A 15,487-nucleotide genomic window follows, 5' to 3' on the forward strand; every position below is an offset into this window, starting at 1 on the left:
ACCGTGAGGCCGAAGTCCGCCAGCCGGGAAAAGAGTGTGCAGAGGTGGGCTTTGTGTTCGTTGCAGTTGAGACTAGCAATGAGAATATCGTCCAGGTAAATGGACACAAAGTCCAGGTCTTTTCCAACCATGTCCATGAGGCGCTGGAAAGTTTGGGCCGCGTTCTTTAGACCGAAGGGCATATACAGGAACTCAAAGAGCCCGAAAGGGGTGATAATGGCTGTCTTACCCACGTTGTCTGGATGCACGAGGATCTGATGGTATCCCCTCACAAGGTCCACTTTGGAGAAGACCTGTGTGCCATGGAGGTTGGCGAAGAAGTCCTGTATGTGGGGCACTGGGTACCTGTCAGGGTGGTTGCTTCATTCAACCAAAGGTAGTCCTTGCACGGTCTCCAGCCCCTGGATGATTTCAGGACCATTAGAGCAGCGATGCCCAGGCGCTGTTCGAGCGCTGGACGATTCCCAGTTCCTGGAGCCTGGAGAACTCCTGCTTTGCCTGCTGGAGCTTCTCGGGCATCAGCCGTCTGGGGTACCCTGTGTGGCGATGTGCTGGAAGACCCCATGCTGGGGCAGGGCGGCATTGAACTGTGGCTCTAAGATGGCAGGGAATTCATGGAGGATCTCGTCGAACGTATCCCTGGTGATGGCTACGGCGGCAATTTCAGGCCTGTGGGTTTCTGCTGTGTCCATTTGGGTAGAGTGGAACGTTCGGGCATTGACCAGCCTTTTTCCCTTCATGTCAACCAGTAGGCCGTGAGCTCTGAGGAAGTCAGCCCCTAACAGCGCGGTGCCTATGGAGGCTAGGACAAACTCCAGTGGAATTTATCCTTCCCAATCTGGATCTGTGCCCTGCGGGTGCTGTAGGTCCTGATGGTGGAGCCGTTGGCCATCCACAGGGTTGGACCTCGAGATCGGGTGCGAGTCTAATGCTGTGGGGGGAAGGGCATTGAGCTCAGCCCCTGTGTCCACCAGGAATCGGCAGCCGGTGGATCTGTCCATCACATGAAGGAGACTGTTTGTGTGGCCAGCCGTCACTGCCATCAATGGTGGCTAGCCTGGTCATTTCCCTGAAACCCACAGGGCTGTCTGCACTTACGGGCTGGTGGTAGAAACGCCAGGTTGATTGGCCCTCCTCTGCTTCATCTTGGGAGTGGCTTGCGATCGGCTGGCTCCTGGCCGTCCCACCTGGTTGAAGGCTACCTCGTTCTCCCTCTTCGTGCATCAGAGGGCATCTGCATGGGCTGCTGCTCTCCTTGGGTTTGAGAAGTCTTCATCTGTGAGGAGCAGCTGGATGTCCTCCGGCATCTGTTCCAGGAATATCTGGCAGAAGAGAAAACAAAGCTTGTGGTCTTCCACTAGTGCCAGCATTTTGTCTATCAGTGCCGATGGTCCCCAAGCCCATCTAGATGAAGGAGCCTGGAAGCACGTTGCTGGGGAGTTAGCCTGAAAGTTCCAAGCAGCAGGTCTTTGAGGGCGGTGTACTTGCCTGTCATCCACCCTCGCTGCCATATCTTGGTCCAGAGCGCTCATGACATGATAGAACATTGTGTACCCATTTTTGTCTGTTTTCATGTATATGATATGTACCCTTTCTTTGTCTGCTTACATTGTGGTGTCTGAGGAGATGTTGCGGAGTTGAAATTGTGCTTCTGCCTGCCTGAACCACGTTCTCAGTCGGTGGGCCCAAAAGGGGGGAAGCTTGATGGAGACAGTGTTAACCTCTGCTGAATCCATGCTGTTTTGATTCCAGAAAAATGTCTAGGCTCATCGGGTTCTCCACTGTGGCAGTTTGAGCAGTGGAAGAAACACACCCACCACGTTGTTGAGGGTCGTTAACGACTGTTTTCAAATTCAGCACGGCCCTTTAAGGGCAGCATGAGCTCAGTCACCTGGTGCATTGTGACATCATAAGCGCTGCCCAGGGTGCACACTGGAAGGGATGCTGGAGTCAGAGAGAAACCTCTGGCAATGCCATTTCCCCATGGCTGCCCAGCCACGTGGCGATACAAGCGGGGCCGGTTCGCCATCAGGATGTGCGCCGCCACACTATAAACAATAAATAGTAATCTTGCATAAGAGTTTGGTCTATCCAGGTAAGTCATAGTGGAGTGTAGCACTGTTGAAATGGCATCCTCTTGCGACCTATTAGCACAGTAGGTGAATTAATGTTCATCCATAGTGGCAGGCAAACAGATTTCAGATGAGGTAAAACCAACCTCTCCAAACATTTTGCAATAATGGGAGTAAGTGCAACAGGACAGTAGTCAATCAGACTCATGGTGGTAGAGCACTTCGGCACAAGCACAATTATAGCAGTCAAGGACAGATTTAAAAATCTATAAAAACCTCTGCCAACTGATCTGTGAAAGCTCTAAGCACTCGAACAGGAATGCCATCCAGTCCAGCTGCCTTCTGCATATTCACCCTACTAAGGTTGGCCTGGTAAATGCCTTGCTATTTTGTGATGTATCCACCGGCCATCCAAGGCCCACTGTACCTGCTGCGAGGCGACGTCGAGTGTTGATGCAATACACAGTTTGCCTTACCCTTCCATTAGGACGACAACAAGGTTCGTGGTGGGCAAATCCATGTGGCAAGGCCTGTGCAATTAAGTCGGCGCTTGGGCAAGGACATGCATCCAGTGCCAGACCTCAAACGTTCAGCACCACACCAAAGCCCCACTACACATCTTTGCACCCACACAGCTCAGGTTTGATTAAATCCATGTGGATATCATTGGCCCATTGCTACTCATCTCTTCACAATAGTAGATAGGTTCACAAAGTTGCCAGAGGTTGTCCCTCTCTCCAACACCTCTGCATCAGTTTGTGTGAGAGCCCTCAACAAGAATCAGATAGCATATCTCCTTTTACAGAGGAGTTCAGTTGACATCTGGGTTATGGTCCACAATCGCACAGTTGCTAGGCCCACAACTGCATCGGTCAACAGCTAATTGTACCCAGTCCAAAGGCTTAGTGGATCGTTTTCACCATCATATGAAAACGGCTCTCATTGGCACATCTTAAAGGACTGGATTGGATAGATAAACTGCCTTAGGTACTATCTGTACTGCACCAAAGGAAGATATAGCTACATTCTCTGCAGAATTGGTTTACGGAGTGCCCCCAACAGTCCCAGGGTATTTCATTCTGCAGCATGTGGGCAGTAGGAATCCTCTACTTTGGTACTCACATGCTTAAGGGAGAAGGTGGGTATACTGGCACCTATCCTGGCCACCCAGCATTGGTCTACAACTTCATGCATTCTGCCTGAACACAAGGACTGTCTTTATGTATTCCTGTGCATCAGAAGCTGTTGCAACAGCCATATGTAGGTCCTTTCAAGGTGGTACAGAATGATGGCTCCACATTTGATATAGAGATTGGGGGCAAGCAAGAAACTATTTTGGTAGATTACCTTCAGCCGGCTCATGTTGACCTAGATCAGCCGGTATGGGTGGCATGACCCCACAAGGGGCGTCGCTGGCCTGTTCGAGCTGTATAGGTGAGACTGCGATGTCACCTTGAACTTTGGTTCTAGTGGGGTTTACGTGATGAACCGCTCCATGATCAAATCAGTGTTCATAGTTGTAGGCCTCCACAGGATCAGGAGTTCTTGTTGTCCAGGGGGCACAAAGAACTCTGGGAGGTGCGTGACTTCAGAGGTCATGTGATTGTGATAGCAGCACCAACTGTAATTATTTAAACTCCTGCAAATATTCCGTTAAACAGTTCTATTGTTTCAGCTCACAAATATTTGTGCTTTATTCACTGCACCACTCACTACAACATATGATGAGAGTATGGCAAGAAATCAGTGAGTGTATTGGGGAAAAAAGCAGGGATATCATTAAGAGCTTCATTATGTAAGAATGTGTTGCCAATGAATATAAGTAACAGAATATTAAATTCCTGGGATGACAAAGAAATAGGATACATTGAAGACTGGTATGCAGAGGGGACTCTTATGTATTTTGATCAACTAAATCACAAATATGGAGTAGTGAATGGAACTTTCTTGATTTCTTTAGCTAAGATCATTCTTGAGAAAAAGATGGGGGCCAACGGTGGTCCCACCTGAAATTAGTGAAATGGAGCAAATTATCTGACTGGGGAATACACCCAAATTTATAACAAAAAAATACTATGCTCTTCAGAGTGAAAGTGCAAAACCAGGTTTACAGGTTGAGAGAGGGAGATTGGAGTCAGACTTGGGTGTTGTAATATCAGAAAGATATTGGTGTTTGATTAGTATTACATCAATTATAAATGCAGGCTATGGATTGGTTCAGTATAACTTCCTACAACAATTATATCTTACACCACAGAAACTACATAAGTCAAAATCTGAAATATCAGAGATGTGTTTTAGATGTGCGATTGAAACAGGAATGTTTTTACATGGTCATCTGTGAAAGTAAGGCTTTTTGGCAGGATACTGCAGAAATGTCAACAAGGATAACAAGAGTGGCCTTTGCAGACAACCCGGAGCTTTATTTTTTTGGGTAATATTATTGAATTAAGAAATGTTAACTAAATTCAAAATTTCTTTCATCAAAGTAGCTTTAGCAGTGGCTAAGAAGTGTATTGCAATTACTTGGAAGTTTGATTCTCCCTTACTCATAGCATGATGGACTGCAGAGATGAATAGTTGTATCTTTGGCTTGGCTTCGCGGATGAAGATTTAAGGAGAGGTAATGTCCACGTCAGCTGCAGGCTCGTTTGTGGCTGACATGTCCGATGCGGGACAGGCAGACACGGTTGCAGCGGTTGCAAGGGAAAATTGGTTAGTTGGGGTTGGGTGTTGTATACCTATGGAGAAAATCACATACAATCTAAAATAAACAAGTATGACATATTTGTCAAAATATGGCAGCCATATTTGGACCATATAGGGGAAAAATTACAATAATGATCATAATAGATGCTGTTACAATATCTTCTTTGGCTTGGCTTCGCAGACGAAGATTTATGGAGGGGGTAAATGTCCACGTCAGCTGCAGGCTCGATTGTGGCTGACAAGTCCGATGCGGGACAGGCAGACACGGTTGCAGCGGTTGCAGGGGAAAATTGGTTGGTTGGGGTTGGGTGTTGGGTTTTTCCTCCTTTGTCTTTTGTCAGTGAGGCGGGCTCTGCGGTCTTCTTTGAAGGAGGTTGCTGCCCGCCAAACTGTGAGGCGCCAAGATGCACGGTTTGAGGCGATATCAGCCCACTGGCGGTGGTCAATGTGGCAGGCACCAAGAGATTTCTTTAGGCAGTCCTTGTAGCTCTTCTTTGGTGCACCTCTGTCACGGTGGCCAGTGGAGAGCTTGCCATATAACACGATCTTGGGAAGGCGATGGTCCTCCATTCTGGAGACGTGACCCATCCAGCGCAGCTGGATCTTCAGCAGCGTGGACTTGATGCTGTCGGCCTCTGCCATTTCGAGTACTTCGATGTTAGCGATGAAGTCGCTCCAATGAATGTTGAGGATGGAGCGGAGACAACGCTGGTGGAAGCGTTCTAGGAGCCGTAGGTGATGCCGGTAGAGGACCCATGATTCGGAGCCGAACAGGAGTGTGGGTATGACAACGGCTCTGTATACGCTTATCTTTGTGAGGTTTTTCAGTTGGTTGTTTTTCCAGACTCTTTTGTGTAGTCTTTCAAAGGCGCTATTTGCCTTGGCGAGTCTGTTGTCTATCTCGTTGTCAATCCTTGCATCAGATGAAATGGTGCAGCCGAGATAGGTAAACTGGTTGACCGTTTTGAGTTTTGTGTGCCCGATGGAGATGTGGGGGGGCTGGTAGACATGGTGTGGAGCTGGCTGATGGAGGACCTCCGTTTTCTTCAGGCTGACTTCCAGGCCATACATTTTGGCAGTTTCTGCAAAACAGGACGTCAAACGCTGAAGAGCTGGCTCTGAATGGGCAACTAAAGCGGTATCGTCTGCAAAGAGTAGTTCACGAAAAAGTTTCTCTTGTGTCTTGGTGTGAGCTTGCAGGCACCTCAGATTGAAGAGACTGCCATCCGTGCGGTACCGGATGTAAACAGCGTCTTCATTGTTGAGGTCTTTCATGGCTTGGTTCAGCATCATGCTGAAGAAGATTGAAAAGAGGGTTGGTGCGAGAACACAGCCTTGCTTCACGCCATTGTTAATGGAGAAGGGTTCAGAGAGCTCATTGCTGTATCTGACCCGACCTTGTTGGTTTTCGTGCAGTTGGATAACCATGTTGAGGAACTTTGGGGGGCATCCGATGCGCTCTAGTATTTGCCAAAGCCCTTTCCTGCTCACGGTGTCGAAGGCTTTGGTGAGGTCAACAAACGTGATGTAGATTCCTTTGTTTTGTTCTCTGCACTTTTCTTGGAGCTGTCTGAGGGAAAAGACCATGTCAGTAGTGCCTCTGTTTGCGCGAAAGCCTCACTGTGATTCTGGGAGAATATTCTCGGCGATACTAGGTATTATTCTATTTAGGAGAATCCTAGCGAAGATTTTGCCTGCAATGGAGAGCAGCGTGATTCCCCTGTAGTTTGAGCAGTCTGATTTCTCGCCTTTGTTTTTGTAAAGGGTGATGATGATGGCATCACGAAGGTTCTGAGGCAGTTTTCCTTGGTCCCAACAAACCTTGAAAAACTCATGCAGTTTGATATGCAGAGTTTTGCTGCCAGCCTTCCAGACCTCTGGGGGGGATTCCATCCATACCTGCTGCTTTGCCACTTTTCAGTTGTTCAATTGCCTTATATGTCTCATCCTGGGTGAGGACCTCATCCAGCTCTAGCCTTAGGGGCTGTTGAGGGAGCTGGAGCAGGGCGGAATCTTGGACTAAGCGGTTGGCACTGAAAAGAGATTGGAAGTGTTCTGACCATCGGTTGAGGATGGAGATCTTGTCGCTGAGGAGGACTTTGCCGTCTGAGCTGCGCAGCGGGCTTTGGACTTGGGGTGAGGGGCCGTACACAGCCTTTAGGGCCTCATAGAAACCCCTGAGTCGCCAATGTCCGCGCTGAGCTGGGTTCGCTTGGCGAGGCTAGTCCACCACTCATTTTGGATCTCTCGGAGTTTGCGCTGAAGATGGCTGCATGCGCGACGGAAGGCTTGTTTCTTCTCTGGACAGGACGGCTTTGTAAGGTGAGCCTGGAGGGCAGCTCGCTTCTTTGCCAGCAGCTCCTGGATTTCCCCACATAGATTTTTTAACGAATAGTATAAATGTGAGCTCTGAAGGTGTGTGGATTTATATTTTGTAGGGGGGAAGGGATTTTTTGTTTTTTTGTATGAAAAAAATTAACATGCTAAAACATTAATATTTTACTATGTATATGAAGAATTAAATATTTAAAGATAAAGAGGAGCAGGTTAGATGGACATTGGAGTGGCAATGACAAGAGGAGATGCTGCAAGAGGTGCAGCTAAAAAATGGAGGAAATGGAGCTAAAAAAGTAAAAGAAGCAACTGGAACTGGTCAAATAAATTGCTACTAATGAGACTAGGTCATGAGCACTGAAAGTTCAATGGTATCTTGAGCTCGAAGAAAATTGTCGAAAACATTACGTTTTGGTGAAGAACTCCAAGAAAGGAAACAATTAGTTAGCAGAGCCAGTGTTAGAACTATAGCCAGGGCCTGGTCTTGAAATAGACAGTACAAAACTGAACTAGTGCTACAGCTGCCTTTTGGGCTTGTTCCTGAAATAAACAGGTCTAGGCATGGAGCTGAGCCAGAGACAGAACCACAAGAAATGCTTGGTCAAGGACTAAGCAGATTAAGACTTGATGCGAAGCCAGTGCTACAGACACAATTAGGACTTGGTCTTGCAGAGGAGGGCTGAACCATTGCCATGGATCTGAGATGAACCAGATCCTGAATTGAGATGGATCCAAGGAGCCAGAGATTAAACCCCAGTGATAGCAAGACAGGATGAAATGGCTGCACTGTTAATTCAGTTACAGAGACTCTCTTCTCTACCCAAGATAAAAATTCCAATTTTTGATGGTGACCCACTTCAATTTGAAGGGTTAATGAAAAGTTTTGAATGCAGCATTGAAATAAAAAGTCACAGCTCAGAGGATTGTTTAGAGTGGATGACTTCAAGAACTTGTAAAGAGTTGCCAGAATTTGACTCCGGATCACGGATTCACAATGGCTAAGTGGTCATCAGAGTAACATTTTGGTGATGAGTATAAAATTTCTAGAGCTTATATAGATAAGGCTCTTTCATGGTCACTGATAAGACCAGAGGACACAAATCTTACGCTCTCCTTCTCAGAGGATGTTGCAATGTCATGACAGAGATTGGCCATCTTGGGAAGCTTAACAAATCTCAGAATATAGTAAACATAAATTACCCAATCGGATAAAAGAATTATGGAGAAGACAAGTTTGTGAATATCAAGGAAAACATAAGGTGGCAGCTACTTTTAAGGATTTAGTGGATTTCATTGAAAGACAAGTGGATGTTGTTACAGATCCAGCGTATGGAATTAAGAGTACCCAAACCACGAGTAAATAATTTGAAAGGTCCAAATCGTTTCCTTAACCAAAGTTGAAGTATATTTGCCTCCTCTGTGATAGTGGTGGATAAAGAAATTAAGGAAAATGAAAGTTCACCTGTTGAGAAAATATGCTGTTATGTAACGATAAACACAATTTGGAAAAATGCACACAGATGGGCGAGAAGACGCAAAGTGAGAGAATTGCTTTCCTATAGGAAAATGGAGTGTGTTTTGGCTGTCTGTGTAAAGGACACATCAGCAAAGACTGCAGGAAGCAACTCAGCTGTGACATATGTAATTTAAAGCATTCCAAAATGCTATACATCTTCAAGGAAAAGAAAGAAACAGAAAAGAAACAAACATCAATGAAAGAAACGGATGAAAACAGTGCTGAATCTTCAGTATTGACAAGTGGGCTTACTGGGGTTGGTGCAGATAACTGCAAACTCTGTACAATACCTGTACAAGTTAAGGTTAATGATAGAAATCTTGTGTCTCATGCAAAATCTCTCCACCCAGGAAGCACTGCAACATTTTCTACCAAGGGGCTTATGAAAAGGTTTAATCAAAGATTCTATTGGAAATCATGGGACAAAGAAAGTTTGTTGAAACTAACATAGTTTCAGGATTAAAGGTTGCTGTGATCTTTCAGATGTATATACATAGAAGACCATGCATGTGCATAAAGGAAACATCCCATGTCAAAGTGATGTGGATCATTGGAAATATCTGAGAAAGGTTTATATCCCGGGAGCAGATAATTCTGAATCAGAAATGCTAATTGGTTTGAATGTACCAAAGCCTCTGGAACCAATAAAAGTAATCCCTAGTAAGGAAGATGGACCTTACATTATTGGAACTATGCTTGGATGAACAATCAGAATACCATTAGAAAGAATAATATTACTCAAAAGCAGTCAACAATAAATGCCAATACATATCTGCAATGAAACTCAAAAAACCTTAAGAAAAATACAAACAGTTCTTAGAAAATCTTACTGATGGAGTTAAATCAACACCAGGAATGAAACAAATATCTGAAAACAAATCTGACAATATGGTGCAACTGTCCTCAGAGTACAAAATGTTGAAAAAGAACTTTTCTTGGATGGTCCAGAAAAGTGACTAAAAGGATTTTAACTTTCTACTTGGAAACAAAACTGGATCTGATGATTCTTCAGTTTTGAAAGTAACCTAAAGAGAAACAGTTGACAAGAATGAAGATTTAATTGTAAATAGAATTTGACAAACCAAGAGGAAGAAAGAAAAACTGCTAAAGAAATGAATACAGATATTGAAGAAAGGGATTCAGCATTGTCAAGATGCAAAGAGCTGGAAGAGGAGATTCATCTTGAAAGAAAACAAGTCATTGTTTAATGACACCAGACAACTGGAGTATGGAAAACAAGGAAAGAAACACTACATTCTGGCAGATCCACTTGATAAATACAGTGAATCTGATAGAAAACCTCAAGCTAAATCATCAAGAAATGAAACAATTGAAGGTTGTAAATTTGAATCTGAAATTACAGGAAAAGACAATAAAAGCCAGAGAGGTTGTTGACAAGTTTGAGGAACCAATGTTGTTTCTATAACTGATTGCAAAAGAAAAAGAGAAAGAAGACTCATCTTGTGACCTCAAGAAAATGAATACTTTGGAAATTAAAATTGACTATCAATACAAAACTATTGTAAATTATGAATTTTTCAAGCGGGTATTGAAATAGGTGGCTTTGGAGATTGTGAATCCATTGGTGACAATCTTCGAGAAATCAATAGTCTCTGGAGTGGTTCCAGGGGATTGGAAGATTGCAAATGTAGTTCTGCTGAACAAGAAAGGTGGGAAACAGAAAAAAGGAAACTATAGACCAGGGATGACCAAACTTGCTTAACATAAAAGCCACAATCAATAAACTTTGAAAGTTTGAGAGCCGCAATCACGTGATCACAACCATGCAGACTAAAACTACCATTGTGAGCAGTGGCTGGTCCAATTCCTGTCTCAGACACCTTACTGTACATGCTGTTGTATAGGATGATGATGTACAGGACGACCCTGGAATTTTCACCTAAAATGTTGGTTATGAGTGATACCCTTTCAAAAAGGCATCCCCCAACACAAAATCTGGCACTTACTGCTGACCAGTGAATGCTGTTAAAAGCAAATTACAATATTTTAATAAAAGTTATTATTTAAAGGTTTAAATTTTATTTGAATATTGTAAAATAAACCATTTAAAGCCTGTACAGAGCCGACAGCATTGGATCCCATAGAGGAGCGCTGAGACTTCGCAAATAACTATTGGGGCATGCGCAAGATTACGTTGGAGCCGGCAAGAAGATTCAGGGGAGATGCAACTTCATTGTCAAGGTAAGAAATTTAGACTCTTTGTATGGGACATTTAAGATGAAAATTCGAAGTTTACCCAATTGTCCAATATATCGGCATATACGCTACAGTTGCGAGCCGCACACTATATGTCAAAGAGCTGCATATGGCTCACGGGCCGCTGTTTAGCTACCCCTGCTATAGACCTACAAGTCTGATGTCAGTGGTTGGGAAGATATTAGAGTCAATCCTTGAGGATGAAGTTATGAAATACCTGGAGATGCATGACAGGATAAGTCCTCGTCAGCATGGTTTTTTAAAAGGGTAGATCCTGCTGACCAACCTATTAGAGTTTTTGAAGAAATCTCAGGTAGGATAGACAAAGGGGAAGCTGTGAATGTTATATATTTGGATTTTCAAAAGGCTTTCGATAAGGTGCTGCATGTTAGGCTGCTAAATAAGATGAGGGCCCATGGAATTACATGGAATTAGCTGATGGACCGATAGCAAAGGGTTGAAATTAAGGGATCCCATTCAGGATGGCTGCCTGTAACAAATGGTATTCCACAGGGGTCGGTCTTGGGGCCGCTGCTGTTTACAATTTATATTAACAATTTGGATTTTGGAATGAAAGGTTTTGTGATCAAATTTGCAGATGACACCAGGAAACGTTGAAGAAACCGTAAAATTGCAGAGGGATAATAAATAGATTGGGAGACTGGCAAAAATATGGCAGATGAAATACAATGAAATACAATGTTGAGAAGTGTTCGGTTTTACATTTTGGCAGTGGAACTAAACAGGCAGAATACTATTTGGATGGGGAAAAAATTCAATCCTCGGAGGTGCAAAGAAGCCTGGGCGTCCTCGTGCAGGGAAATCTGAAAGTTAATGCCCAGATGGGATTGGTAGTGAAGAAGGAGAATGCTATGCTAGCATTCATTTCAAGAGGAATAGTGTATAAGAGTAGAGAGGTGTTAATGAGACTCTATGGGGCACTGGTGAAACCCCATTTGGAGTAATGTGTACAGTTTTGGACCCCCTATCTTAGAAAGGATGTGATATTGTTGGAGAGGGTGCAGAGGAAATTTATTAGGCTGATTCCTGGAATGCAATGGCTAGCTTATGAGGAGCACTTGGCAGATCTTGGGTTGTGTTCATTGGAGTATAGGAAAATGAGGGGGGGATCTCATCGAGACATTTTTGAATATTGACAGAGTGAATGCGGATGTTTCCCTTGACGGGTGAAACGAAGACAGGGGTCATAGATTTAAAATGAGAAGTTATTCAATTCAAACAGAGAAGAACTTCTTTAGTCAGAGGATCATGGATCTGTGGAACTCACTGCTGCAAAAAGCAGTGAAGGTCAGATCACTGGGAGTATTTAAACAGTAAATGGATAAATATCTCATTAGTAAGGATATCAAGGGATATGGGGGAAAGGCTGGAAATTGAAACTACGTGTGAGCATAGTTCAGCTTAGTGTAGCCACAGAACAGACTCGATGGGCCGAGTGGCCTGTTTCTGTTCCTTTATCTTGTGATTAATGATTGACTTTCACTTTCTTTTGAATATTTACCCGATGTATTATTATATTTGATTTGTTTGGTAATGGTAATTGTTATTGGTAGATATAATTAGGGGCAGATATTGTAGGAGTTAGAATCACTTGTATAGCCAGGACTGCCAGTAATGGAGCAGTCCACAGTTTATTTTGCATTCCTTTGAATGTAGCCTGTGAAACCAAGGTCTTTTTCTGTGTAGTTTTGTGATAAGAAAGTCAGTTTCAAATTGTTCTCTGTTCTGAGATGTAGAGTTAGAACTGAAAACTCTATTGACTGCATCAATCATGTGTTTTAAGTAATGTATTAAGCATCATGTTAATTGTTTATCAAAGTTGTAAAGAAATAACCTTCATAAGATATAATAAACCATTGAAAAACTCAAGTCAACTCTGTCAATGATCATTTATGAAGAGAGAGTATAAATAAAGGAATTCCAGATTTTACAGGCAACTATATAGGAAGATAGTCCCTACATTGTTTGATAAACATTTCTAAATTCTCACCACTCTTTGGGTAACAACATTGTTGAATTTTCTGTTTGTTATAATGGTCATACATCAAAGTTGAGGAAATAACACTGGACAACAATTTTTTTCAAAAGGTTTGCTTCCTGAAAAATGATAGGGGATTATGATAGACAGCTTCAAGCTGAACACAAAAATAATTTCAGATTTTCTGTAGAATGCAGGAAGTAGGAGAAACATTAAATTTTATTGAATTTACCTTGTTTAATCACATAATGATGCTGACATATTGCATTAGTTCAAATTACCTGAAATGTTTTGCTGCTCATATTTGTTTGTACTCAGTATTTGATGACTCTCATATCAGTGTTCAACAATAGTTGCCCAGCAGTGATGGATTCCAGTTGCCCCAATACTGCTTTACCATGGTTGCAATGTCCTGGTGAAAGCTTTCACTATGTTTGACAATTACTGCACCAAGATTGGCAGGAAAGAAGTCTAAGTGAGAATGCAGAAAATACATTTTCAATGATGTGTTGCACTTCATGGGTTTGGATGCTAAAATTGGACTTAAAATATGACAGGAAATCACAAAAAAAGGTTATATCTTTTTTAAAAAAGTACAAGATAGGAACATTTTATGGTAATTTTCATGATCAGCAGCCCAAAATCCATAAAATACAACCAAAACTATTCAGGAAGCAAAATCTTCATTGTTCATTTTAATAGTTCTGCTACAAGTGAAGGTTATCTGTTAGGCAAGGCCCATATTACTAGATTGAGAGATGATTGAGCAGAAATGAACTGGAAAGAAGCAAGTTCTCGAAGGTACTGGGCATTGAGTCAAGAATAGGGGTATGGATTAATTAAATAATTTTTTGACAGGCATGGAATGGCTTATAAATTTCTTATTTTTATGATTATATGATAAAATTCTGGTTAGACCACACTTGGAGTATTGTGTTCAGTTTTAGTTGCCTCATTTTGGGAATGATGTAGAAATTTTAGAGAGGATGCAGAGATTTACCAGGATTTATTTTATTTCAGATTTATTGTCAGAGTACATACAGGACATAACATACAATGCTGAGATTCCTTTTTCCTGCAGTGAGGCAGAATGACCACTTATTGGTAATGCAAAAAAAACTGCATGTAAACAAATAAACAACTGTAAACTGATAATGAATGTAAACAAACTGCAATACAGAGATTTTAAAAAGTCAATAAAATGGATGAGTCTTTAAATAAGTCCCTGAGTGAGTTTGTTGAGGAGTCTGATGGTGGAAGGGCAGCAGCTGCTCCTGAACCTGGTGGTGCGAGTCTTGTGGCACCTACATACTCTCCTGGTGACAGCCAGCAAAAAATGAACATATGCTGGGTAGAGTGGATCCTTGATGATTGCTGCCTGGATTGGAAAATGTCTTATGAAGCAAGGTTCTCTTTAGAGTGGCAAAGGAGGAGAGGTGACTTAAGAGAGGCATATAAACACTGACAATGGCAATGTCAGATAAAAAGGGGATGGCATGCAGATGGGGCCTTAATCCATTGTTGTTGCAGAAGCTGGAGTTTTGTACCTTTATTAGAACACAGATAGACATGTTTTGTGAGGCCAACTGTGATTCGACTGCAAATTCTTTTTTTGGGACACTCTTAAGACATACTTGAGAGGTCAAATAATTGGATATACAAAAGGAATTAAAAGAGAATATTTTAGGGGAGGTAGAGGACTTGGAACAAGAGATTGCTGACTTAGAAAAAATTTCCACAACTCAGGCTCAGAAGAAAAATATTAGGCTTCAACAAACAAAAAAAAATTAAATATAATACACTCCAAACATATGCGATGGAGAAGGCCATATTAAGATTGAGGCAGAAATATTATGAGCTGGGGGAGTGAGCCCATAAAGTCCTCTCCTGGCAGCTGAGGGCAGAAAAGGCCTCAAGACGATTAATGCGGACCAGACAGGGAATAATAGGAATATCAGCTGAAGGAGAAAAATGAAGTCTTCAATTTTATGAAAAATTGTACACATCAGAATCATTGGGGAAGTCTGAGAAAATAGATGAATTCCTGTCACAATTGGAGTTGCCAAATTTAGGTCAGGAAAATCAGGAGGGATTGAATGCTCCCTTCACAGAAGAAGAAATAGGAAAAGCATCGAGTCTGGGGGAGGATGGGTTTCCCCCTGAGGTTTATAGGGAATTCAAAGACCTCCTGATGCCCACCTTTATGGAGGTGGAAGATTAGGTGATTGAAACCCAAACACTCCAAGAATCTTTTTCAACGGTAATTATTATGGTGATTCCTAAAAAAGATAGGGACCCATTGAAACCATCCTCTTATAGACCTATTTCAGTGCTGAATATGGACTATAAGATGCTTGAATGCTGAAGCTAACAAATGTAGACCAAGAAGGCTTTGTGCAAAAGAGACAGGCTGCGGATAACATAAGCAGACTGCTGAGTGTCATACATCTGGCACAGTTAAGGGATGACCCAAGTGTAGCTGTGGCCCTGAATGCTGAGAAGGTGTTTGATAGGTTAGAGTGGAATTTCCTGTTTAAGTACAAGAGAAATTGCACCCAAGACTAAAGTTGTGATCAATGGGAAAATATCTCCAGCCTTCCCACTATTGAGATCTAATAGACAAGGGTGTCCATTGTTTCC

At 42.7% G+C, this 15,487-nt stretch overlaps 1 protein-coding gene across 2 annotated transcripts in view; it reads left to right on the plus strand.

The window, feature by feature from the left end:
- The first annotated feature begins 1,966 nt into the window (after positions 1-1,966).
- sugct (succinyl-CoA:glutarate-CoA transferase) overlaps positions 1,967-15,487 on the plus strand; it is a 544,214-nt gene continuing 530,693 nt past the window's right edge. The window contains exons 1-2 of one of the 2 annotated variants that reach the window (XM_069920671.1): positions 1,967-2,095; positions 10,704-10,833. In XM_069920671.1, the coding sequence (XP_069776772.1) occupies positions 10,815-10,833 (19 nt within the window). In that variant the 5' untranslated portion in view covers positions 1,967-2,095; positions 10,704-10,814. Of the gene's footprint in view, positions 2,096-3,734; positions 3,819-10,703; positions 10,834-15,487 lie in introns of those variants that run through there. The other variant, XM_069920672.1, reaches the window with a different exon arrangement.

This window comes from Narcine bancroftii, chromosome 2 (genome assembly GCF_036971445.1).
Source record: "Narcine bancroftii isolate sNarBan1 chromosome 2, sNarBan1.hap1, whole genome shotgun sequence".
NCBI lineage: Eukaryota > Metazoa > Chordata > Chondrichthyes > Torpediniformes > Narcinidae > Narcine > Narcine bancroftii.